This window comes from Protopterus annectens, chromosome 2.part1 (assembly GCF_019279795.1).
Source record: "Protopterus annectens isolate FY-2018-M chromosome 2.part1, PAN1.0, whole genome shotgun sequence".
Taxonomy (NCBI): Eukaryota; Metazoa; Chordata; order Ceratodontiformes; family Protopteridae; genus Protopterus; species Protopterus annectens.
This window is the reverse complement of record NC_056729.1, coordinates 1,428,745,498-1,428,770,253: the sequence shown is the minus strand read 5'-3', so window position 1 is coordinate 1,428,770,253 and position 24,756 is coordinate 1,428,745,498. Positions and strand designations below refer to the sequence as shown.

Sequence of the window (24,756 nt, the reverse complement as noted above, 5' to 3'; positions counted from 1 at the left end):
GGTTTTTCCAACTGAAAGATAGGGAGTCCACCTTCCAAACAAGTGGGTGGTACGTCCTTGTGCAGAATTTCTTTAGTTGGTGATTGCGTGGGGATGCAAATAAGTCTATTTGTGGGAGTCCCCATTTTCTTGTAATGGTTTTGAAGATGTCCGGATGCAGCATCCATTCATGGGCATCTGTGGTAGTTCTGCTTAGTATGTCTGCTAGAATGTTTTCTTTTCCTGGCACAAAAATTGCTTGTAACTGAATGTTGTAACTCAGGGCCACATTCCAGAGGTCCACTGCCATCCGGCATAGAGGGTACGAATGTGTGCCTCCCTGTTTGTTGATGTACCACATAACTGTGGTGTTGTCTGTCCTTATCAACAGTTGACCTTGTTGAAGAAATGGTCTGAATGTCTGAATTGCCAGTTTTACTGCCAGCATTTCCTTTTGATTTATGTGTAGGTGCAGCTGGTCTTGAGTCCATAAACCTTGTATGCACTTGTCCAGCATGTGGGCCCCCCAACCGAGGTCTGACGCGTCCGTTGTGATGGTTTGGCTTGGTTGAGTGTTGTGGAAGGGCAATCCTTTGTTTGATTGACAGGCCTGAGCCCACCATTGGAATTCTTGCTTCAGGCATGGAATTATTGGAATTTGGGTTTCTAGGCTGTGCTTGTGCTGAGACCATAAATTCCTTAGGTACCACTGTAGCTTTCTCATATGCAGTCTGGCATGTGGAACCAATATTATGCAGGATGCCATGAAACCCAAGGCTTGCAGGACTTTTCTTGCTGTTAGATGGTTCTGCTTTGTTAATGCCAAGAAGTAGAGAGGGAGTTGCTCCTGTTTTTCTACTGTTAGGAATGCCATTTGTTTCGATGTGTCCAGCTCTGCACCCAAAAAGGTTATCCTTTGGGATGGTATCAGCCTTGACTTTTTTATATTGACTGTGTATCCCAGGGCTTGTAGTAGGTAAATGACCCTTTTCAAGTCTTCTGCTAGCTTGTTTTTGTTGTCCGCTTGTATCAGGCAGTCGTCCAGGTAAGGGTAGATTTGGATTCCCTGAAGCCTGCAATGAGCAATTACTGATGCCAGGCATTTCGTGAACACTCTGGGCACAGTAGATAAGCCAAAGGGCAATGCTGAGAATTGATAATGCTCTGATCCTGCAAGAAATCTGAGGTATCTTCTGCAATTTGGTCGTATGGGGACGTGCAGGTATGCCTCCTTGAGATCTAGAGTTACCAGCCAAGACTCCTTGCCCAGCATGGGAAGAAGCTGCTGTAGGGTCAGCATTTTGAATTTTGGAACAATGAGGAATGTGTTTAAAGCGGACAGGTCGAGAATAGGCCTCCATTTGCTTTCTTTTCTTGGTACCAGGAAGAGTCTGGAGTAAAATCCCTGTCCTTGCTCCATAGATGGTACCTTTTCCACAGCTCTCATCCTTAATAATTGAGTTATTTGTTTTAGAGCTTCTGCCTTTTGATTTGGAGGTAGGTTTGGCATTCCTCTCTTCCCTGGTAGAGTATGGAAGTGAAACCTGTAACCTTGGTCTATTGTCTGCAAAATCCACTTGCCTCTTGTGATGTAATGCCAGTTTACTGAAAATAAAGCTAGCTTCCCGCCCAAGGGTGCTTCTAGTTGTTCCCTGGTAGGCGGTGCTAGAGCCAAGTCACTGTGATTGTCCTGTAGTAGTGGTGGTGGCTGTGTCTGTGGCTGCACCTCGCTGGTTGTTACCCTGCCACTGGCGTCCCCTGTAGGCACCCCTGGATTGACTTCTGCCTCTTGAACGCCTATTTCTGCCTCTCTGTGCTCTGGAGGAGTCTGGAAAGGACCAATTCTCGGAGGGCCAATTCCTGCTAAACCTTGGAGGTTGGACCTGTAAAAAATCTTTCACTGTTTGGACAGATTTTGCCTTTTCTTCCATCTTCTTCAGCATCTGTTGTGCAGGAGAGCCAAACAAATTGATCTTGTCCATGGGAGCATCTAGTAGTTTTGATTTAACATGGTCTGGTAAGGCCTGCTCTTTTAACCATGCATGCCTTCTGATAACTGTGCCAGTCATGGCTGATCTAAAGGAAGCCTCCAGTGCATCATAGCCGCATTTTAAGGAATGGTTACTGACTTGCTGAATGTTATGTATCATTTCCTGAACAGATTTTTTGTCTAATGGTTCATCCGAGGACATTTTTTTGGTTAACTGGTCTAGCATAAATTCTTGATACTGGATCATGTGGAATTGACAGTTCAAGGCCCTAGCTGAAAGAGTAGCAGAAGTGTAAACTTTTTTACCCCATCTCTCTAAGGACCTGGATTCCCTTTCAGAGGGGAGGGGGTTTTTGGCAGAGGTAGCTGCTACAGCCTTAGGACCCTGGGAGATAGTCTCGGGATCTGCAGAAGGAGCCTTGTACAAATGGTAATGCGTGTCCGGAACCCTGTAGTACCTATCGGGCTTAGCAGGGGCCGGAGGTAGTGAATCAGGAGCAGTACAAGCATCATTAAATGCATCATCTACAACAGAGAGAACTGGAGGTATGGCTAAAGGCCTATGTTGTGGTAAATGCAGAAAGGTTCTAAGCCTTTTTCTAGAGTCTGAAAAATCCTGGCCCTGCCACTGAAATTGTTCCCTCATAGCATGCAAGGTTTCCCCAAAGGAAAACTCCTCAGGCGGAGAGGCAGAAGGAATGGACTCTTCAGCATCAGAGTCTTCATAAGGGGAGAAAGAAGCCTCAGGATGGTTTGTATTATCTGAATCATCAGAGGAATCATCTGTAGAAACTGGCTCAGTGGGGCTCTGCTCTAGGCCTCTTCTCTGGAGGTGGGTGAGATGCCCTGTCTGGGTGAGCTTGGGATCCCCGGATTAAAGAAATGAGATCCTCTGCTAGACTAAGCATTTGTGAACTAGAGCTAGGCCTGTGAGAGGGGGTGTTAGCAGGCACAGATTTAGTAGTTTTAGATGCTTTAGCCCCGGCAAAGGCCTTAATGGACATGGGTGCAGGTGGCCTAGCAGCTCCACGTGCAGGGGTAGAGATATCCAAGGGGATAGTGTCAGATAATTCCTGAGAAACTGCAAGAGCAGGAGGGATTTCAGAAGCCGATTCCACCAGGTTGGAAGAGGCCTCGGTAGGAGGTAAGTTTTCGGCTGAAGGAAGAACCGCTTGCTCGGTTTCAGTCGAAACCGAGACACTCGCGGTTGGCTTAACCGCGGTTTTGGCCGAAACCGCAGACCGCGAGTGTCGGTCCTTTTCCTTGCATTTTTTAGATATTTGCGTAGTCGGAGGATCCGACGGCATAATGTAAGCAAAATCGGAGCCGAAAAACTCCTCAGCAAATTCCGACCGACGTCTAAGCGTCCGTCGGTTAAAAGAAGCACAGGCTAGACAAGCTGCTACGTCGTGGTCTGGGCCTAAACAAGGCAAGCAGTAAGAGTGGAAATCTTTATGAGGTATTTGTTTCCCACAAGTTAAACAGTTATTCACTTTTTCTGACATCGGCTGAGGCAAGAAAGAGTCCCCAATGGGGTACTTAGCTTTTTAGAAGTCTTCGGTAGTAGTAGAAGTAGTAATCTCTGGTTCTGACCGACCGGCACTTGCGAACAGCTTCTGCTTCGGGCGCCACGCGGCAAGAAAGACGAGGAAAATGGTGTTGGCTGATGCCTTTATACCCGAATAACTGCAGCTATGACGTCGGGTGAAGTGCGACACCAGCCGAGGCCAGACCCAGACTTTGGAATCCGGCCGACCGAAGGGCTGCCTGACGACAGGACAACCCATTTGTAAGGACTGCAGATGCATCCTTGAAGGACATCTGATAGTGCATGCAGCCTGCTTTGAAACATAGGTATTTTCTGCAAGATTCCCTGGTTGGGATGTGCAGGTAGGCTTCCTTTGAATCCAGTGTTGCCAACCAGGCATCTTTGCCTAAAATGGGAAGCAACTGATGAAGAGTTAACATCTTGAATTTTGGAAACACCAAAAAGGTGTTTAGGATACACAGGTCCAGGATAGGATGCCATGAGTTGTCTTTTCTGGGTACCAGGAAAAGTCTCGAGTAGAAACCTTGTCCCTTTTCCTCATCTGGTACAATCTGAATAGCCTTTAATCTTAAGACAGAGAGAGTACTTGCTTTTGAACCTCTGCCCACTGATTTTGGGGTAGATCTCGCCAACCGTTTGGGGATGGTAACGTGTGGAAGTGAAATCTGTATCCTTGGGAAACTATGTTTAAAACCCATTTGTCCTGGGTAATGAGTTCCCAGTTTTTTGCTTGCAGAGTAATCTTTCCCTTAAAGGAGCAGCAGTCAGTTCAGAAGTGCTTGGAAGTTTTAAAGTTAAGTCATTGAGACAGCTTACCATAAGGGGGAGTCTTACTACTCCCTGATTGGGAAGTGGGAGCCCCCCCACTGCTTAGTCCTGTGTGTACGCTGGGACTGAAGCCTGGATGTTCTGCTGGTTCTGGGTTTGAACTGAGAAGGCCTGAAGAGGCAGAAAAGGACCAATTTTTTGAGGGCCAAGCCTACTAAACCTAGGAGGCTGCACTTGTAAGAAATCTTCAACCGTTTGCATAGATTTAGCTTTTTCCTTCATCTTTTTAAGAACAACTTCTGCTTTGTCATCAAACAAGCCGTCCTGATTTAAGGGAGCATCCAGCAATTTAGTTTTAACATGATCTGGCAAAGATTGCTCCTTAAGCAAAGCATGCCTTCTAAGTACAGACCCAGTGACAGTAGCCCTGCAAGATGCCTTCAAGAAAAATCTTGATGAGTGGATGGGAAATAGGAAATACACCTCAGGGATCACTTCTGTGTCTCTGCTCGACAGTGGCACAGGAAAATAACTTTCTTGGGTGGCGTAAGCCATGGAACCTTGTTGGCTAGGCTTACGTAGGCCCTTGAGCCGATAGCCTAGTACCTACCTATGAAGGAAACAAAGTATTCTCTGGATATGATTTGCAACACCCAAAGATAGTCTGTGATAGACTCCCAGGCTGTTGGGTGTAGCAAGAGATGTCCCCGAATGCCGCCAGAGTTGAGCAGTTGGGGAACCCTTCAGGGCTGCTGCTCTGATCTGTCTGGGAAGGAATCACGAGACCCCAGATTCCTCGGAATCCCTCTGCCATAAGGATAAAGTCGGTCATATCCCCCTCTGCCTCTGGGGGAGGGCAAGTTCTGAGCATCTTGGGAATAGCCCTGAGACTTCCAGAACCACATCTTCTTCGGGCCACGCTGCTTCTGAGAAAAGGCAGTTGTGGGGTTGAAAAGCGGATCCCAACAGCATCGAGTCTTCCAGTCTTTCTCACTCTGGACTAATGTGTCTCGTACTGTATTTCCAAAAAGGATGGAACCATCATAAAGGGCATTTGTAAAAGACACCTTGAAGGGCTCCGAGAATGCACAAAGCCAGAGCCAGGAGTGATGCCTGATGGCAACATCTGAGCCTGCCGCCCTAGATGCACTTTCAATAGCACGTGAGAGAAGCCTCACAGAGGTGTTGGAAATGGAAGTGAGGGTTGCCATACAGGAGAAGAATACCTTCTTTTCGTCCGCCGACATGGACCCTGGGGCAGACTCAGCGACCTCCTTGACGAGATCCCGCTGAAGTCTGATCACATATGCCATGTAGTTCAGTGCACAAATGGCAGACGTGGCTAAAGCGTAAACCCGCTTCCTGAAACAGTCCATGGCCCAAGATTCTCAGTCCAGTGGATGAACTGTAGAGCTCTCCTGAGTGAGCTCTTTCTTGGTGGCCACCGCAACCACCATGGCATCAACAGGGGACCCCTTAGACCAATGCTGCTTGTCAAAAGGCTCACTTAGAATCTTATCAGGGCATTTGGTGATGGGCTCCATGTCGGGTTCCTTCCATGCCAGAGATGTTAGCAAATCCACCAGTGGATCCTCGGGAAAATACACCCAAGAGGTAGAGGGTCCTGTGCCAAATGGCTCCAGGAACGCACAGACTCATTTGGGCTGGGTTTTTAGACAGACAGATACCCAGACACACACACCCAGACACACACACACACACACACACACACACACACACACACACACACACACACACACACACACACACACTGGTGTAGGATTTCCATGATGTCTCCAAAGGAGACGTCATCTGGGATTGACCGCCGGGAACCCTCCCCTTCTTCTAAGTTGGTGAGGGACTCCAGTGGCGAGTCCAAGTGTCTGCTTTTACACAAGTTTCCGAGGGAGCTCTGTGGGGGGGGGGGGGGTCTCTGGGGAGGACTCGGAAACTTCTGGACATCCCCATGGGGAAACTCCCAGGGGCAGAGAGGCAACAGGCTGTCCCTGAGGAGGCAGGATGGCAGAATCTGTCCAAGAAAGAGAAAGAGCCAAGATGGACTCAGAGGACGATAGCATCAAGTGTCTCGAGGGAGCTGAGAGAACCCTCTCCACCACGTCAAAAGCAGAGGGAGAACGAATCCCAGAAGCTGGGACCAAGGCTGGTTCTGTAACCCACTGAGTCAATGGGGGAGTTGGATCCAAGCCTCAAGGCGCCAAGACTCCGAGTGGAAGAGGCAACTCTGAAAACTTCAAAGCTGACAACACCCCCTCAGATCCGGTGACAAGGCTATGGCTCCAAACTAGTCCGAGCCAAACCACTCGGGGCAATGGTCGATATCAAGGTACCTGGGATCATCGGCGCTGACCCCTTGATGCTGAGAGGCCTCAAACCCAAGTAGTCTGAAGCTGGGGGCCAGATCAGAGAAAGAGCTATGGAAAGAAAGGCAGACTGCATACTCCCAGTCCGGGAGGGGGGAGGAGAAAGACTCCCATCTGGATCTGGGTCCAGATGAACTTCAGCATCATCCTGTCCATCTCGGCTTCAAAAAGACTGCAGGTGGACCAGACAGTGGAAGCCACGAACACAGGCCTAGAATGGTGCCCTGGAGAGGCTGATAGAGGGGATCGGCCTTGAGAGACCTCCAGCTCTGGGGAAAAGTGGTGCAACCAGAGTAGACGTGAGCCCGGGCTGGGAGCCGGGTGAGACTTAGGTGGCTTGGCCAAGAAAGCGCGTTCGGAAGACCGCTTCCCGGACCTATCCCACTCTTTGTGCTTGTGCTTCTCCCTGTCCCTGGCTCTCTTGGCGGAAGGTTGGGTCCCACAGGCCAGGGAAGATTAAGAAGCAGAAGTGGATAAAGAGGCCTCCAAGGAATGTGAAGGAAGGAGGCCATTCAAAATCAGTTTTGTTAATCCTGTTGATCAATGCGCAGGAGTTGAAGCCCACGCAAATCAAACAGGGGGTTTCTAGGTGAGGGACACCCAGACAAACAACACACAGAGTGTGGCCATCAGAAGGAAGGAGCTTATGTCCACACACTGAACATTTCCGAAACCCTGGCTTGGGGGTCTCTGCCATGGGAATGGAACATTAACAAACACACACGGGTGCACTTAGTGATAGGGAGAAGGAAAAGCAAGCTTTTTTTCTCCACAATACCTGACTGACGTTTGAGCGTGAAAGGGTATGGGACAGAATTAGAGATTAAGTACTAGGACAGCTAGAAAAAGGAGGAGAAACTAGAATAAGTTAAATTCACTCACCAGGAAGCTGCAGCAACAGACCACGATGCTGACTGAACAGGTGGCAAACGAGATCTGAGGGGAGGAAGGAGATGGGGATTATGGGTAGGGGAGGAGCTTAGAGCTCAGATCCAATGCTGGAAAATGCTGTACCAGATCCGTATTCCCACAGGTTGAAGATCAAATGAAAACAACTTCAGATCAATAATTTTACACTCTTCAAAAATAAAACAAAAGCATGTACAGTTTCAATAATTATGCCAAATCAGACGTAGTATGAAAAAAAGAAGTTATGTTCTTACCATAATGTTCCATGTGAGTTGTTCATCTCACCTTTGTTTTTACACACGGGTTCGGAGCTGATCCATCGGCTCTGAGTCGGCCACATTCCAAGCTCTGCATCTAAGAGAAGCTTGAGGCACAGTCCCTATCCCATGATCTTGTCCTGCTAACCCTCAGATCTAGTTTGCTATAAAACCCAGACAACAGACATACCCGCCTACACATGCATGCGTACCAATACACATATATACACACAAATATGTAGGGACAGATATATGCATATATATTATACATGTCCGAATATGTACGCATACATAGAGACAGGCAGTCCAAGGGGACCATGAGAAAAGACAACCAGCCACCAGTTGTACCTGTTCTTCCAGAACACAGAGAGGGAAGGAGGGCGGGAATGTAAGAACAAAGGCGAGATGAACAACTCACATGGAACGTTATGGTAAGAACATAACTTCTTTATGAGAAGTTGTTTGATCTCGCCGTTTGTTCTTACACACGGGTAGCGTTCCTAGTACCCTAAACCTCGGGTGACTCACGGGAGAACATTCCTGAGAACAGTGGAACCAAAGGAAACCCTGTCCCTGGAGGCCCTGTCCACTTTGTAATGAGTAATAAAGGTATGAGGTTTGGCCCAGGTAGCCGCTGCACAAATGGTATCCATCGGTAAACGAGCCGCACGGGCTAGGGAAGTAGAAACAGCTCTAGTAGAATGAGCTTTAGCTTTGCACGGAACAGACTGATTGGAAGATGAATAAACAAAGTTTATGCAGTCCGAAAGCCATTTGGATAACGTGATTTTTGTTACTGCAAGTCCTTTCTTATTATCTGCATGAGAAACAAAAAGTTGATCCGATTTCCTGAATTCTTTTGTTCTCTCAAGGTAAAATCTCAACTGACTGTGCACGTCCAATTTGTGTAACATGTATTCCAATTTATTGGTATGGTGCCTGAAAAAAGCGGGAAGTTCTATGGACTGATTAAGATTAGATTCTGAGCAGACTTTTGGTAGAAAGGACGGATTAGTACGTAAGGTGACCCTGTCTGGGTGAAAGATCAGATACGTGAGTGTAATTGACAGTGCCTGCAGCTCTGAGACTCTGCGAGCTGAAGTGATTGCAACAAGAAACAGGGTTTTCCAGGAAAGATATTTAAGTGGGCATGACGAAGCTGGTTCAAAGGGTGATAACATGAGTTGGGATAGCATCAGATTTAAATTCCAAGGAAAAACTGGACTTCAAATGGGTGGTCGGAGATAAGTTCCCTTCAGGAAAGCTCTACAAAGTCTGAGAGACATAATTGTAGCGCCCCCCTCACCCACATGAAAATTAGATATGGCAGCCAGCTGTACCCTTATGGTGGATGTTGAAGCGCCCTGATGAAAAAGAGTAGATAGAAAATCTAGAACCTTATGAATAGGAGCAACCAATGGATCTAAACCTTGTTTGGAAGCCCAACACACGAAACATTTCCACTTGCTCTTGTACAATTTTCTAGTGGAGGTTTTGTGGGAAGATATCAAAATATGTTGTACTGCTGGAGACAAAAGATCTGACCTGTCTAAGCTGGGAAGTGGAGCAGCCATGCTGTCAATTTGAGGGACGAAAGAGAGGGGTGAAGAACTCCTGACGAGTGGGTCAGAAGGTCTGGCACTGGGTCCAGAGTCCAAGGTTCCTCCTATTTGGTGAGCTTGGAGGAAGGGGAATCAGATTTGTTGAGGCCAGAATGGTGCTATCAAGATAATCGTCCTTTACAGACCTTCGGCTTTCTGCAGAAATTTTGAGATTAGTGGAACAGGAGGGAAGGCATATAGGAGACCCGGGGGCCAATCGTGCACAAGTGCGTCCCTGGAGGCGCCCCCGGAGGGGGAAGTAGGGCAAAATAGCTTCTGAATTTGGTATTCAATGGGGATGCAAAAAGGTCGCAGCAAGGCTGGCCCTATTTGCAGAATATCCTCTTCACTACTTGATTTTTGAGGGACCACTCGTGAGGCAACAGGATGGCTCTGCTCAGTCTTTCCACTATTACGCTGGATGTCCCCAGGATGTGCATTGCTATGAGAAAGCGTCCGGTGGACACAGCCCATTGCCAGATTCTCAGGGCCTCTCTGCATAAGGGGTAAGAGACCTGGTTCCTCCTTGTTTGTTTATGTACCAGACCACTGACATGTTGTCTGTCTGAATTGCAACTGTTCCCGGAGGTAAGTAGTCGTGAAAGTGTTGCAACGCCAGGAACACTGCTCTCAACTCCAGGACATTGATGTGCAGATTGTACTCCATTTTCGACCATTCGCCTTGAACTGTTCTCTCAGGGAAGCGTCCGTGGTCACTGTGACTATGGAGGGGGGGGGACGAACGGGCGGCCTATCATAAGCTCGTGGCTGTTCATCCACCATCGAAGATCCCGCTTGCAAGACTCTGTGAGCAGGATGTTGTGTGACAACGGTAGTCGTTGGTAAGACCACTGTGCGAAGAGTAGCCACTGGAGGATCCTCATGTGCATTCTCCCTAGGGGGACTGTGATAAGGGTAGCTACCATCATGCCTAAAACTTTCAAGACCTGTGCAGCGGGGACTCTCTTGTTTTGTAGAAGAGTAGAAATCTGTTCCCTCAAGGCTGAAACTCTTGTTTGGGGAAGCCTGATCAGAGTTAAGGTAGTGCCCAATTCCGTTCCTATGAATGATATATGCTGTGAGGGCGACAAGGCAGATTTTTCGGAGTTCAGTGTTATGCCTAAACGGGAACAGAGATTGATTGTATAGTCCCTGGCTTGCAATAGGTGATGCCTGGTGGTGGCGGTAAGGAGCCAGTCGTCTAAGTATGGAAACACCCGGAATCCTAGTCGTCTCAGGTGGGACGCCACTACTGCCATGCACTTGGTGAACACCCTGGGGGCTGAGGTGAGGCCAAAGGGCAGAGCTCGAAACTGAAAATGACTGGCTCCCAGCCGAAAGCGCAGGTGATCCCTGGATGGCCTGGCCATTTTTGTGTGGTAGTACGCATCCTTGAAATCTATAGAGCACATCCAATCGTTCGTTTGAAGAAACGGAAGGATCAATTGCAGTGTGACCATCCGGAATTTTTCCTTCTTCACGAAGGTATTGAGTTTGCTGAGGTCCAGTATAGGCCTCCAGTCCCCTGTTTTCTTCGGAACTAAAAAGAACCTAAAGTAAGTTCCGGATCCTATTTGGTCTGCCGGGACTGGCTGGATGACTCTTTTTTTCTAACAGCCTTTGTATTTCTATGGTTGCCTGATCCCACAGAGTGGGCGGAACATCTGGGAATCTTTTTTTGGGTGGGAGGATTGTTTAAGAGAGGGATGTTGTATCCCCTGATTATTATGCTTTTTACCCAGGAATCTGAAGTCAGACTTAGTCAGGCCTCTGGGTATAAAGCCAAGCGACCCCTGACTGCCTCCAGAACAGGACAGCCAGGCCTCCACTCAGGAGTGCTGGAAGGGCTTCCCAGGGATGCTATCCCTGTCACCCTGGTTCTGCGGACCTCCTCTGCCGCCTGGGTGGCGTCTTCCATTCCTTACCCCTCCTCTGCCTCTGGAGGGGGTTTCACTAGGTGTGGATTGGAAAGCTCCCCGAGTCTTCCGGAACCACATTTTTCCACCTCTTTGCTCTTTGGGGTATGGTCTAGAAGGGCCGGAAAAACAGACCCCTACGGCAAACAGGGTCTTTCCTTCTTGCTCACACCTAGTGAGTTGTCTCCTTCACTTTGGGCCCAAACAAGGAGGAGCCATCAAAAGGGGCATTAATAAAGGAAGACTTGAAGGCTTCCGCAAAGGAGCATAGGCGCATCCAGGATTGTCTACTCAGAGCGATCGTTGAAGCTGCAGCCCTACTCGATCCTTCGGCTGCATACGAAATGAGCTGCATGGATGAGTTAACAATAGTGTTTAGGGTATTGAGCTGTGCTGTCACGTTGTCTGATACAGCAGCATCTGTGGTACCCTGTAGAGTATCTCTCAATTCCTTGAGGAGATCTCTTTGAAGACGGGTAATATGAGTGAGGTAGTTCAGCTATCGCATGGAAAAAGTCGCTGAACTAAAAATGCACTTCCCGTACCTGTCCATCGTCCTAGAGTCTTTGTTAGGAGGAAGATGCTTTAGACATTTCTTTCTTGGTGGCCGCTGCCACCACCATAGTATCAACTGGGACTCCCTTGGTGAGATACGCTTTATCATGGGGTGCAGTGATGTACTTATTGGGCCTCCAAGGGACTGGTTCCAAAGTGTCAGGGGACTCCCACGCCTTTCGAGCTATTAAATCCATTAACTCGTCAAAAGGCGGAGTTACCCAGGAGGTGGAAGGTTGAGCCCCAAAAGCCTTCAGCAACATCGACTCGTCCTTAGTGGGGGCAAGTGACTGCCAGTCACCCCTCTGTTTGAGAATTTCCAGGATGTCGGCAAACGAGACATCCTCGGATGAGGACCGTGGGGACCCCACTGACTCATCCAAGTCGGTGTCCAATGTCAATGATTCCTGTGGGGAATCAAGGTGCCTCCTCTTGCACAATCTCTTCCTCGGGACTTCATCAGATGGGACATCTGGTGAAGCTTCCGAGGAGCAGGGTTCACCCTCTGGGGCTGACTGAGGCTTTGGGTCTCTACGCTTGGTGGGGAATGGTGGAGCAGACGCAGAACGCGGACCTTTCAGGGAGGGAGAAGAGGAATCTGAAGATGTGAACGTCCTACTAGACAAAACCTTCCTCGTGGCCTCAAAGGCACCGGAGCCCCGGGCCGAGGACTCCCCGGTTCCGAAGAAGATGGTAGCCTCACCTGGCCCGGAACCACGGGCTCCGATCCAGAGGATGGAGCTGAACTAATCTGCGCCGAGGCACAGAGGGGAAGAGTCAGAACCGAAACTTCGGTTCGACTCTCCCCCCCCGGAACCGAGGAGAGACTGTCGGCTCCGAGACCCCTCGATGGGTACCGAGGGTGTCGAGGTCAGTGGAGCCGAAAGCACTAAAGAAGGCTTTAGCTCCGGGGGATCAACAATCATCAGATCCTCGACTCCCGGCTCCGATGACTCGATGGGTCTCGAAGGAGGATCTATGGACTGAACAGGAAGGGCTTCAAGCTTCGAAACCAACTTGGACGAAACCGCAATTAGTTTGAATAAGGCCGTGTTCTCCATCAGCTTCTGCACCACTCGATCCACATCGGTGTCTGACAGTGCTCTAGAGGAACGGGTCGAAGAGGTCACCGAGCGAAGGATCGATGAAGGGAGTACCTCTGACACTGGCTCCAAGACCTGGACCTCGCCCCGAGGCAGCAGCTCGGTGCTCGGCTCCAAGGTCTGTTGAGCCGACGACCGAATCTTAACAGAGGTACTCGGAGCCGATGACCTGGGCTCCGATACCTTCGAAGACTTCGACCCCTTCAAAGACTTTGATGACTGGTCTGCCTTCTCTAATGCCTCCTGAAACTCTGGCTTCAGGAGACCCCTCTCAATCACTTTCCTGCATCTTTCCATCATCACTCTGCCACTAAACAAGTGGCAGATGGAGCAGTCCTCCTGAAGATGGAGAGAGTCTAGACAGTAGACACAGGAAACGTGTTTGTCTGCTATGAACATATTCTGTCCACACTGGCAACGTTTAAAACCAGACTTGGCTTTCTCTGACATGTCCTGAATAGAAAAATACAGTATGTAATACTAATCTGTATATATATATATATATATATATATATATATATATATATATATATATATGCAATAACTAACCTGACAAAACACACAGGTAAATATTTACAACAAAAAAGTAAATAGGAAAAGGTACTTCACACAGAAAAATCTGACAAAGTTATTGGCCTAAGGCCTAGGAGCAGCCGCTCCCACAAATTCTTAAACACTATTTTAAACTAACACGCACACACACACACACACACACACACACACACACACACACACACACACACTAATACTAAGAAAAATTCTAATAATTTTTAACTTTTTAGAAATGTATAGTAAATTTTTATACAGAAAAAAGGATACTGGCCCGAGCTCTCACTCGACGATGAGACCTGTTGCAGCGGCAAACTAGATCTGAGGGTTAGCAGGAGAGGATCATGGGATAGGGACTGTGCCTCGAGCTTCTCTTAGACGCAGAGCTTGGAATGTGGCTGACTCGGAGCCGCGGGATCGGCTCTGAACCCGTGTGCAACAACAAATGGTGAGATCGAACAACTTCACATCATTGGTTAAGAATACAAGCAAGTTATGTGACAATGATTTAAGAGAAATTTTAGTCAGTTTACAGAGAAAATACAGGTAAGTTAGTATAATACAAACAGGAACTGAAATATGAAGTGAGAGAAAAACAGGTTTGTAGTATATTTAGAGAGAAAGCCAGGAGACAGAAACTGACAGAAGTAAGGGGACAATTGAAGAAGGGAGAGTAAGGAGGTAAGGTATTTTAAGTACTTATTCACATTTAGGGATACAGTTTATCCTGGTACTGAGAAAAAAACAAAGTCAGCTTTTGGTTAGGAAGTCTTTCAGAAATTATTTTAAAGGGTGGGAAGGAGGGTACTGATCTGATGGATTCAGGTAAGGAGTTCCAGGCAGCATGGTATGAGTACAGACAATACCCAACAGGTGTGTGGACAGACAGGAGTTTTTGGTCATTGAATCGTAATGACCAACTTGGAACACTGTTATTTAATGCTGGAAAAGCAGATGGATGTTGGATAACTTTATAACAGGTAAGAAGCAGTGTAAGTTAGTTGATGGGTTAGCTCTAACCAATTTAGAATTTTTTACTGCTATACAATAGTGGGTTCTGAAAGGGGCATTTGCTGCAAATTTAGCAACTTTGTTATAGCACTGTTCAAGTTTTGATATTAGTAATGCCTGCAGGTTAGTACAGATGAAAGCACCATAAAGAAGTGTGGGGAGGAGATAAATACTGGTAAGTGTAGGTTTAGTAGCAGTGGGTAGAAAGTTTTTCACTCTGTAAAACATCTCTGGTTTTTGATGAGGTTTTCTTATACAATCTTGTATATGCAAATCAAACTTAAGATCATCATCCTCTATCATCCCTAATAATTTGCTATAAGAAGCAACTTCAATTACTGTTATCAAGAGAGTTGTTTACATTTTGTTTTTTCATGAGTGAGACATTTGGGGAAAATAACAGTTTTTTTTTTTATTTTTTTGTAAAGGTTGATCATTAGTTGTAAATTACAAAGCCATGCTTCAGTGGCTGTTAAAGCTTCCCTAGTAATTTTTTCAACATGTGCCATGTTGTCAAATGTGCAAATGAGTGTGAAGTCATCTGCGTACTGCATTAGGGAAGCCTGTTGTGTGGAGAGTGCTGGAGAATGTTAAAGAAGAGGGGACCAAGGATAAAGCCTTGTGGTACAACAATGGTAAATGGGATGTATAGAGAGAGGATACAGTGCCATTTTACTGACAGATACCTATTGGACAAAACACCTTTGAATCATAGAAGGGTGGACTGAGAGAGAGATCTAGTGAAAACACATGAAGCAGAGGTTTGCCGAGACAAACTGTGGCTAAGACTTTGGACAAGTCTAGAAATACAGAGGAGATTAGTTTGTTGTTCTCTAGCTTTACTGACAGGTAAACATAGGTTACAAGAGCAGTAAAAGTACTAAGGGAAGGATGGAGGCCAGCGTTTATATCACGCTATTGAAAGATGAAAATAGCGAACACTATATCATCGATCCTAAAATATCGAAACCACAAAATACCTAACATTCAGAACAGCGAATTTTTTTCCAAGGAAAAAATTGCTATTCCGAAACACATACACACAACATAAGCACTCCAAAAAAAGCATCAATCCACACACATACACTTAAAATCCTACATCTAACCCTACACTAAACTGTACATAAACTACCATCTATCCACTTACCTTAACCCAAACCCTAAGGTCCGTCACTATCGCACACTCACCTAACCCACACCCTAACCCTAAGTCACTTAACTCGCCCCTAACCCTAACTCACCTAACCCGCACACTTACCTGAACCAGACCCATAACTTTCCACCACAGCGCTGAAAAGGGGTCGATATTAGAACATTCAAAGTTTTAAAACTTCGATGTTCTGATATAGACCCAGAGGCCATGTTGTGCGAGGGATAGGAGTTTTTCCTGCAGGAGATAGTTTAGCAATTTTTTCTGAATACATTTTTTTTTTTTTATTTATTAAGTATTTTGGACACGGGAATAAGACTTTAGTATTTTATTTTTTATTTCTTCCTTTGTGCAGAAGTGCAATGTGTCACATTTTCCAGACAGAAGCAAAAGTGAGATTCCTAGATTGAACTATTTTATAAGGACTGAAAGAGGATAGGCCATGCCACTGGCTGCTATTTTAACATACAGGCATATATGAGTTAAAGTAAAAAACCTTGGCACTTATCTTACCTTCGCCGATAATTGCAGTTTGGACAGTCAGGCATACTAAGTCGTGAAGACAGCATGTGCCTCATTGTTTCTGTGAAGTTATTTTCTCCTGTAGGTACTACCTTTTTGCCATTTAACTAAAAGAAAAAAAGGAAAAAATATGATTATTCTGAAATAAAAACATGTTCAATGATTTATTTCAAGCAATCATTTGAAGAAAAAAAATTTTTCAACAAAAGTTGTGAAGTGCAGGCGTTTCCTCCCTAATTTTGCCTGACTCAAACTACTAATGCTATTTGTATGGATCACTGCTGCAGTCATCACAACACAGATTTTTGCCACAGGCAAATAAGAGACATCTAGCCAGTCTTTCAAAGCTAAACACGCCACCTCCTTGCTGGGCTGATGACAACTTCAATGACATATCTGCACATTCTCAGAATAAACAGTGTCAGCAGATACTGCCTTGGTTCTTTCTTGTCACAGCTGGTGTGTGTCTTGCAAGCTACAATTACATTTGTCAGTCCTGCATCACGGTACGCCAGTTCTTACAGACTATCAGTATGTACCTCATGAGGATACTTGCCTGTTATCTTTCTCATTATCATTAGTATGTTAATATTGTAATTAGCAAGATATTTACCGATATGAGCTATGGGCAAATGGTATGTCCACCCTTGAAAAGCGTGCATGTATGCATCTGAAAAGACAGATACTTTTCAAAGAATTTCACTAATGTTTATACTGTTTATGGCCTAAGCACAATGTACCTATCTTTCTACCTGCATAGGCTTGAGTTAAAAGGCCATTAGAAGAATGGAGGTAACTCTCCAGTCATGCGCTGGCAAAAATAAGTTATTTCTGCTCAACGGCAGCATCAGACCTTTTCTGATGTCCAATCAAAAAATAAAAAGTATGGCAGGCCACCAAAATGGTCAAGAGGCTACAAGGTTTTCTTATATATCTGGCTTCTTTAGGTACAAGACAGTTAGCTCCCCAAGGTTGCCTTTGGAACTCCTGGCTCTGACTACTATTAGTGTCAAAACCTCTGAGTTGTCCTTTTGTAAACCCTCAAGCCTTTAGCATGTCGATTATCTTCTCAGACCACAGAAGGAATTATATAAGACAAACTTTCAAGAGTTTAAACTTGAGGAATGGGCAATAGTTAAAGGGGAGGTCTGCACCCACACCACAGCAGATAGGATATTTGCACTCCTAAGGTGCAGGTTGAGATGCCCCTCCCACCACGAGCTTAAAAATTCTCCACAGTAGACTACTACCAAGGACACCTACGTCCACATCAACATATCTCTGCCATTTCAAATAATCTGCCATGTAGCAGGTCCCTCTCCCTTCCAACCTCTCAATTCCCACCACAGGACTTGTTCAAGCTGGTTCAAAGGTTTCTCTAATTACTTTAGAACCTGCAGCCAGCCCTGGACCAACCATATCAGGCTCTAGAATATTTTCTGTGAAAGTGGAGATGGACTTCAATACACACAGAGAGAGGGAGAGAGACAGAGACACATACACAGACTACTATTTTTTTTTTCAAAAGATAAGCAGTTGAATTATAGGTCCTTGTTGCCCTCACCCTCACGGTATGACACAGATGGTAAGGAGACTCTGTTTCCTGTGTTTCCCCCACAGGACTTCTTGTGTGAGATACCACTTTAAGTGTTGAAAGAACCAAAAAAAAAATATATATCCACTACCTAGGACTTAACCCTCCTAAACTTCTTATTGTTCCTCTGGTTTTGGAAACACTATATTATGACTTTTAAGTTGCACCCTAACATCCAGACTACCAACCTTGTTCCTAAGAGACAGACAATGATCTAAGAATCTTGTAAATTTCTTTACAAAAATCCAGCAGCAGATCCAGCTGTAGCATTCACAGATTCTACTGAGGGAGCTAGAATGGTTCCAAGGTAGAACAATTTTCCCAGTGACTAAGTAGGATACATGACTTGTTTTGGGAAGAAAGTACATATGTCAGTAACCCTAGCCTTCAGAGCGCTGAGCTATGATACCCTGCCTGCAGCCCAGATGGCCCGTGTTTGATCAGCAGTAAGTTTATCTGAAGGACTGGATGTGAAAAGGCAAGCTTTAGCAGCAAGTGAAAGTCTGCTTACCCTGGGGGAGAGATGCTGTTAAATCCACAGTACTACCACAACCTAGCAGTGGAGTGAGTGTAACTGCCCACCTGTAGAAAAACATACTGGCTCTTGATGCATTGGGCAGGGATCGCCCTACTGAGCCAGGAAAACAGGAGATGTGTAGTAAAACAGAAACAAGTGATCAGTCTTTCTGAAGGCTCTGGTACAATGTAAACACAATATTAATGGACGGTGAACATTTAGTAAATGTAATGTGTCAAACAGCTGATTCTCAAACATAATCACTTTGTGAAAGACCATGCATGGAGGTTTTGCAGACAAGGCAAGGAGCTATAAAATTCTCCTACCAGAAGTAACGGCAACAAGAAAGAGTTTTCCGTTTCAAAAATTTTAAATCAACTTTGACAATAGATACAAATGGAGGCTAGTTAGGGCTTGCAGTAAAATGGTAATATTGAAAGGAATAACTGGGTCTCAAAGTGGGGGACTTCATATAAAATTTCCTCGAAGAAAGATTTATCTTGATGAGATGGGCATGTGATTCTCACCAGTTTGTAAGGAAGATACAGCTGCTAATTGTACTTTGAATAGCTAGCTCCATTCTGATAAAGATCGGCCAGGAATTTCAAGACTGCTGGAAAGGAGTACCAAAAAAGATCAATATTGTTCTCAACTGCCCAGCTGGAGAAGAACATTTTCCATTTGCTTTTGCAAATCTTACCTGAATAACCAAGGATGAAAATGTGGCCTCTCTTGCCATAAGAAACAACGAAAAACTCCCCAGAATGAAGGTGCAGTAGTACAAACAAGCAGCAAATTCCAACAAAATGACTGACACCAACGTACAGCAGCAATAAATTTAATTTAAGAACAGTCAATAAGATAGCAAAGCTTTCAGGTATCCAATACCCTTCCTCAGTGCTTAGTAACAAACACAAGTAGTTACCAGTTCTTATACACATCAATTAATCACTCCTAAATCACACAGCCAATAAGAAAAGTCAATTAATGTTAATAAATGTTTACAAAAAAGGAAAACAAAAAAAGAAATATATATATATAAAACTTCAAGTCTCTAAAACAACAATTCAAACATTTCTACACAACAATATAGACAGTTAATATTAGATGGTCATTTGTTTAAGTTTTACAACAGATTTAACTGAAACCATCTGGTAAACACCTGGTAAATGCTCAGCTTGTAATCGTAAAATACACTGATATTTATTATTTTCTAATTTAATATTTAAATCCCCTCTCCTAATAGATCTCATCACAACTTCCATAACCCTAAATTTAAAGCTATGGGTGACATTTTCAGACACGTTTGGCTAAGGAGTTGGTCAATACCCCCCCCTTACGTCAGAATTATGCTCTATGATCCTATCCTTTAGGCGTCTTGTCGACTTGCCTACATAGAAGCACCTGCATTTTGTACAAGTAGCCAAATATACAATGTTACTAGTATTACATGTAGCAAAACATCTGAATGTAAAAATAATTTTATTACTGGGATGTGTGAATGTGTTGCTCTTCTCAATAAATGCACAGCAGCAGCAGTTCTAGCAGGCAAAAGTGCCATGCTTAGCCCATCTATTCTGTGATTTTACTTCCTGTGTGTCCTTATAGCAATCTATTTTTAAGATTTGTACATTTTTTGTACGCAAACATGGGTCTCTGGCTAATAACATTATTAAGATCAGGTAGACCCCTAAGAATGCCCCGATTATCAGTCACTATTTTTCCAATACCTTCACTACATCTGTTATATGTGGTCATATATCGAACATCTTGAATATGATTACTATTATTTTCACTACCACAACTACTTGATGTTTCGCTGAAAAAAAGGTCAATATGCGAGGATTTATTAGATAAAACATGGCTTTTAACACCTTCCAGCATTTCATCCTCATAGTCTCTTCTTTCTAAATGAATCCAGAGTTTCAATCTAATACATTTGAAGTCACTAGTGTTTAATCTACTCATGCGCATCACTTGACTTTTGACAATAACCTTATATATGTGAGGGGGGATGCATATTTTTTCTATGCAAGTATTTATTTTTTTAACCACCTCCTTAAAAGCAGATGTCTATTTCTAAACCATCATACACAATACCAACATCCAAAAATTCTACATTATAGCACAAATATTGCATGGAAAAATGTAAAAAATTTGTAGTGGTGTTAAGATGTCCCACATAAGCAACAAGTTCACTTTCATTCCCCTCCCATGCACAGAAAATATCGTCCACAAACCTCTTAATGAATACTACATTTTTAACATAGACTCTCTTGCTATCACAGGAACTGGAGAAACCATGTGGTCAACTTGAGGGACTGAATGTCTGGATGAGCTGACCACAATGGGTGAGACAGCATATATGGAGCAGAGCCCAGCACCCAGACAGGATGTTCACAAAAAGGCCAGAAGAAGTGAAGCCATACTTGTCAAAGCCAGTAGGGGTTATAAGGATAACTGTGACCTTCACCAATGCCTTCTGCAAGAAAATATAAAAAGTGCCACTGGTATCAGACAAACCAAAAAAAGTATATGCTGCAGCAAAAAAAGTTGTCAATTGCTGAGAGTAGGGTAAAACACTTTAAATTATTTAATAGTCCACAAACAAACAGTATAGGTAAGCGCTTTCGCAGTTGCCTGCTTCCTCAGACCTTAATACAAAGACAATGAATCAAGATGCATTTATACATTAATACAGCCAATGATGCCAATTTAATTAATGAGGCAGACTCCTTTTCCTAAGAACAGGTTTTAGAGAGGCGGCACTGTTTAGACCAGGAGGGTCAAATCAATTATCCACCTGAGTTCCACACATTCTGTTTCATTACTCACATCACCTTCTCTTAAATTATCTAAGAGGAGAGGGTACTGGAACATCTTAATGATATACGTAATAAGAAACTGACTAATGCACTGGCAAAGCATGTCTTAGAAGCAGGAGAAAATCATAGTTTTTAATTTTTAGTGCTAGGAGCAAGAAAAAGTTTCCCCAACAGGGTACTTAGCTTCAGTTTGAAGACTTTGGCTCTGAAACTCGAAAACGAAAAATTCAGGAGTCAGCCGACTGGCACTTGCAAACTGCTTCTGCTTCAGGCACCATGCGGCAAGAAAAACTGATTAAAATGGTGTCGGCTGCATGTTTTATACCCCTGACGTCATGGAAGAGGAGAGAGCAACCAACGCAGGACCCAAGACTTTGTTATTCAGGCTGAGGGCAACCTGGCAGCAGATTACCCAAATGTAATGACTGCAACAGTGAAACACGAAGAACATGTCTTATTTGCTTAAGCTAAGGAGGAAGTGTTTCCAGTTTAGGGCCCACACCCTCTTACTCTTAGACAGCAATTTCTTCCTTATACTGTAAAGCCTGATAATGGCAGCTGTCCACCAGATAGGTTTACTCTTCCTTTATGAGCATGTTTTGGTCCTATCAGGTATCCATCGGTGGGTGGGGGGGGGTGCAGTGAAGCTATTTATACCATCCCATAAGAGGTTATAACCTGCTTTGGGGAAGTTTCTTTAGTCTAGTTGTTGCTGGGGCGGTGTCAGGTGTGATAGTTACTTCGAATGAGACGGGTCTGTGGTCAGATCTCACCAGGAAAGACCTCATAGTGAGGGTGCTACAGCGATCCCCCATATTGGTAAGCACCAGGTCCAAGATCCTGGGTGCCCCCCGTGGGAGTGTCAACCAGCTGGTTTAGGGCACTGGAGTTAACGAAGTCAAGGAACCTTTGGGCAAGTGAGTTTGAGCACAAGTAATTTACCCAATCAATGGATCGGTTAGTTGAAGTCGCCAAAGACCATGGTGTTCAGAGGTATCTTGATAGACTCAAGTAGATCCAAATAGGCAGAGTGGGCATCCCAATTCATGGACAGGGTCCTGTAGCTGGCAATGACTTGAATAGGTGTCCTACCAACAGTTAATTGCACCTAAAGTATCTCCAGGGAATCAAATTGTTTAACTAATCTAGAGGTGCATTTATCTTTAATGAATATTGATACACCACCCCCTTTAGTTTTCATGCCTTCAGTTTGTGGTCTGAATGTGTGGAAGGAGGTGCAACACAGTATGGCTGGGGTGCTCTTCAGAGCCTTGAACCAGGTCTCTGTGACTGCACAAATGTCTGAGTATTCCAAGGTGAGGACTGCTTCCAGTGAGTGCAGTTTCATGCTAAGACTCCTAGCGTTTAGCAGCATAACCTTGAGGTTCTTTTTTGATGAAATTTTTACGTCGGAATTTTGTCCTTGTGACTTTCCCTAAAAAAAGGCACTATGGGGGTGGCAAGAGCCTTTGCCAGTAGCCAAAATCCCAGGGGTGACAGATAAACACCATCTCTGGCAAACCATTGAGGTCTATTGATCTTGTCATCGTAGGCTAACAGAAACTGGATCCCCCGAGAATGACACTAGAAACTAAGCCAATTACTGAAGTCAATGACTTTCTGTTTATATTTTGGTATCATCCTAGGCGAAGGTAATATATGCTGCGCAAGGCTAGGGAAATACCTGCCTGTGACAAATGATCTGAGAGTTCCATGTAGTCCAAGGAGGTATGTCTCAGATTATTCACACTAACATGTACTATGACAGAATCTTAACAGTCCTCGAGTGCCTGCATAATCTGACAAATCCTGCTACCAGAAAGACAGCTGACTTTGACTTTCTCCTTGTTCAGCCTGGTGAGGGGGACTGGTCAGGGATATACATCAATCAGTGGCTCAAAAGGTGCTTTTGATACTGGAAAGCTCAGAAAACAGTGCATACCATTCACTCACCATCTGCATGCATTCACTCTCCAATACTGACACTGCATTGTAAGCATGGGGTGGGGGCAAGAGAGTGTAATTTTTTGGATGAGACAATAAGCCAAGGTCTCATCCATCAGAGTTAAAGATTGAGGGAATGTAAAAGATTCCATGGCACTTATCAAAAGTTAAAAGAAAAACAGGGGAACTCCTCTGCTGCCCTGAACTGGTTTCCCAGGACAGTATGACCACCACCTCAGGTCTCCCCTGATACTAAGCCTTGCAGAACAAACATGGTAAACAAAACCTTAATGAACAGACAGACAAAGATAATATGATCCATGACACTTGCCGACTTCACACTGTCAAAAGCTACTGTGTGTGTCTGTACATACATACACACACACACACACACATGCATATCTGTATATCTGTATATCTATATATATATATATATATATATATATATATATATATATATATATATATGTATGTATATATATATATATATATATATATCTAATCTATATATATATATATATATATATATATATATATATATATACAAACACACACACACACACACACTTGTATGCATCTCAAATTGTCAGACAGTTTACCAACTTCTGTTATAATCAACCTTTCTCCACAATAACAGTACAGTGAAATCCACTTTGGTTGTGGCTGTGCAACTGTGGAATTAGCATGCTCATGTAAAGTGGTGTGGCGGAGCAAGGCTCCCATGCAAAGTATAGGTTTCCCGTTTAATTTTTACTTCTGCTGGCAGTATGTGCAATTAGTGTTTTACTTCAATCTATCACCAAAGGAAATATTGTGCATCATCCTTTGCAATGGGTTTACATTCATGCATTTCTTCTTTGGTTACTGTTAAAGTAAACGTTACAGCACTGATGAAATGACTGTTGATGCAAAGGAAAATACAGCTGTGTAAGTAAACTTATCACAGCAGTAGATATTCAAATTATCACTGCTGTAGTAATGCAAGCTATATGGGTTATATCTTGCAAAGGGCGTAACAGCTAGCCATCCTGCAAAGCTTACAGGGTACATTCCACATGCCTAAACCATAAGTTAGCTCATGCTGAGCAAAAAAGTCAGGTTTGGGAGCAAAGCATTTAGCAGTTTTTATGCCAACAGACGAATGATAAAGTTCCAACAAGGACAATGCTAGGAATGCAACAGTAAAAGTCCACACTTTGGCATAACAAACATAAAAAAAAACAGGGCAGATGAAGGTAGTGGCTACTGCAGCAGTGATCATTCGAACATCTAGTGTTATGTTAGCTTTACTTGTGCAACAATGCTCTTCACATGATCACTGCTGCAATAGCCTAAGCTATATGGATAGACTACCACAGCTTACCAAGACTGGGAGGAGGAAGGATTAGGCTCCAAGAGCCTTTGAAAAATGAACCTAGGGAACCGTTTGCCAGTCATTGGAAATTGAAGTTACTGAATAATGACATACACTTAAAGTTTGACTATTTTCTTCGGAAAATTCATAGCAACACAAATCCTTTTACTTAAGCAAATCTGCAATTTTACAAGAGCAGTAATTAAAATCTGTTCCTATTTTTGAGCCTTTGTTCCCAGGTTTATCCAGATTTCTTCAGCTGAAAGGTCCAGAGATATGCAA

The 24,756-nt window shown here is 44.3% G+C and overlaps 1 protein-coding gene across 2 annotated transcripts in view; it reads right to left on the bottom strand.

Moving 5' to 3' along the window:
* FAM193A (family with sequence similarity 193 member A) overlaps positions 1 to 24,756 on the bottom strand; it is a 2,395,037-nt gene that overhangs the window by 1,346,818 nt on the left and 1,023,463 nt on the right. For both annotated transcript variants that reach the window (XM_044062897.1, XM_044062898.1), the window contains one exon: positions 16,232 to 16,347. In XM_044062897.1, the coding sequence (XP_043918832.1) occupies positions 16,232 to 16,347 (116 nt within the window). The remainder of the gene's footprint in view (positions 1 to 16,231; positions 16,348 to 24,756) is intronic.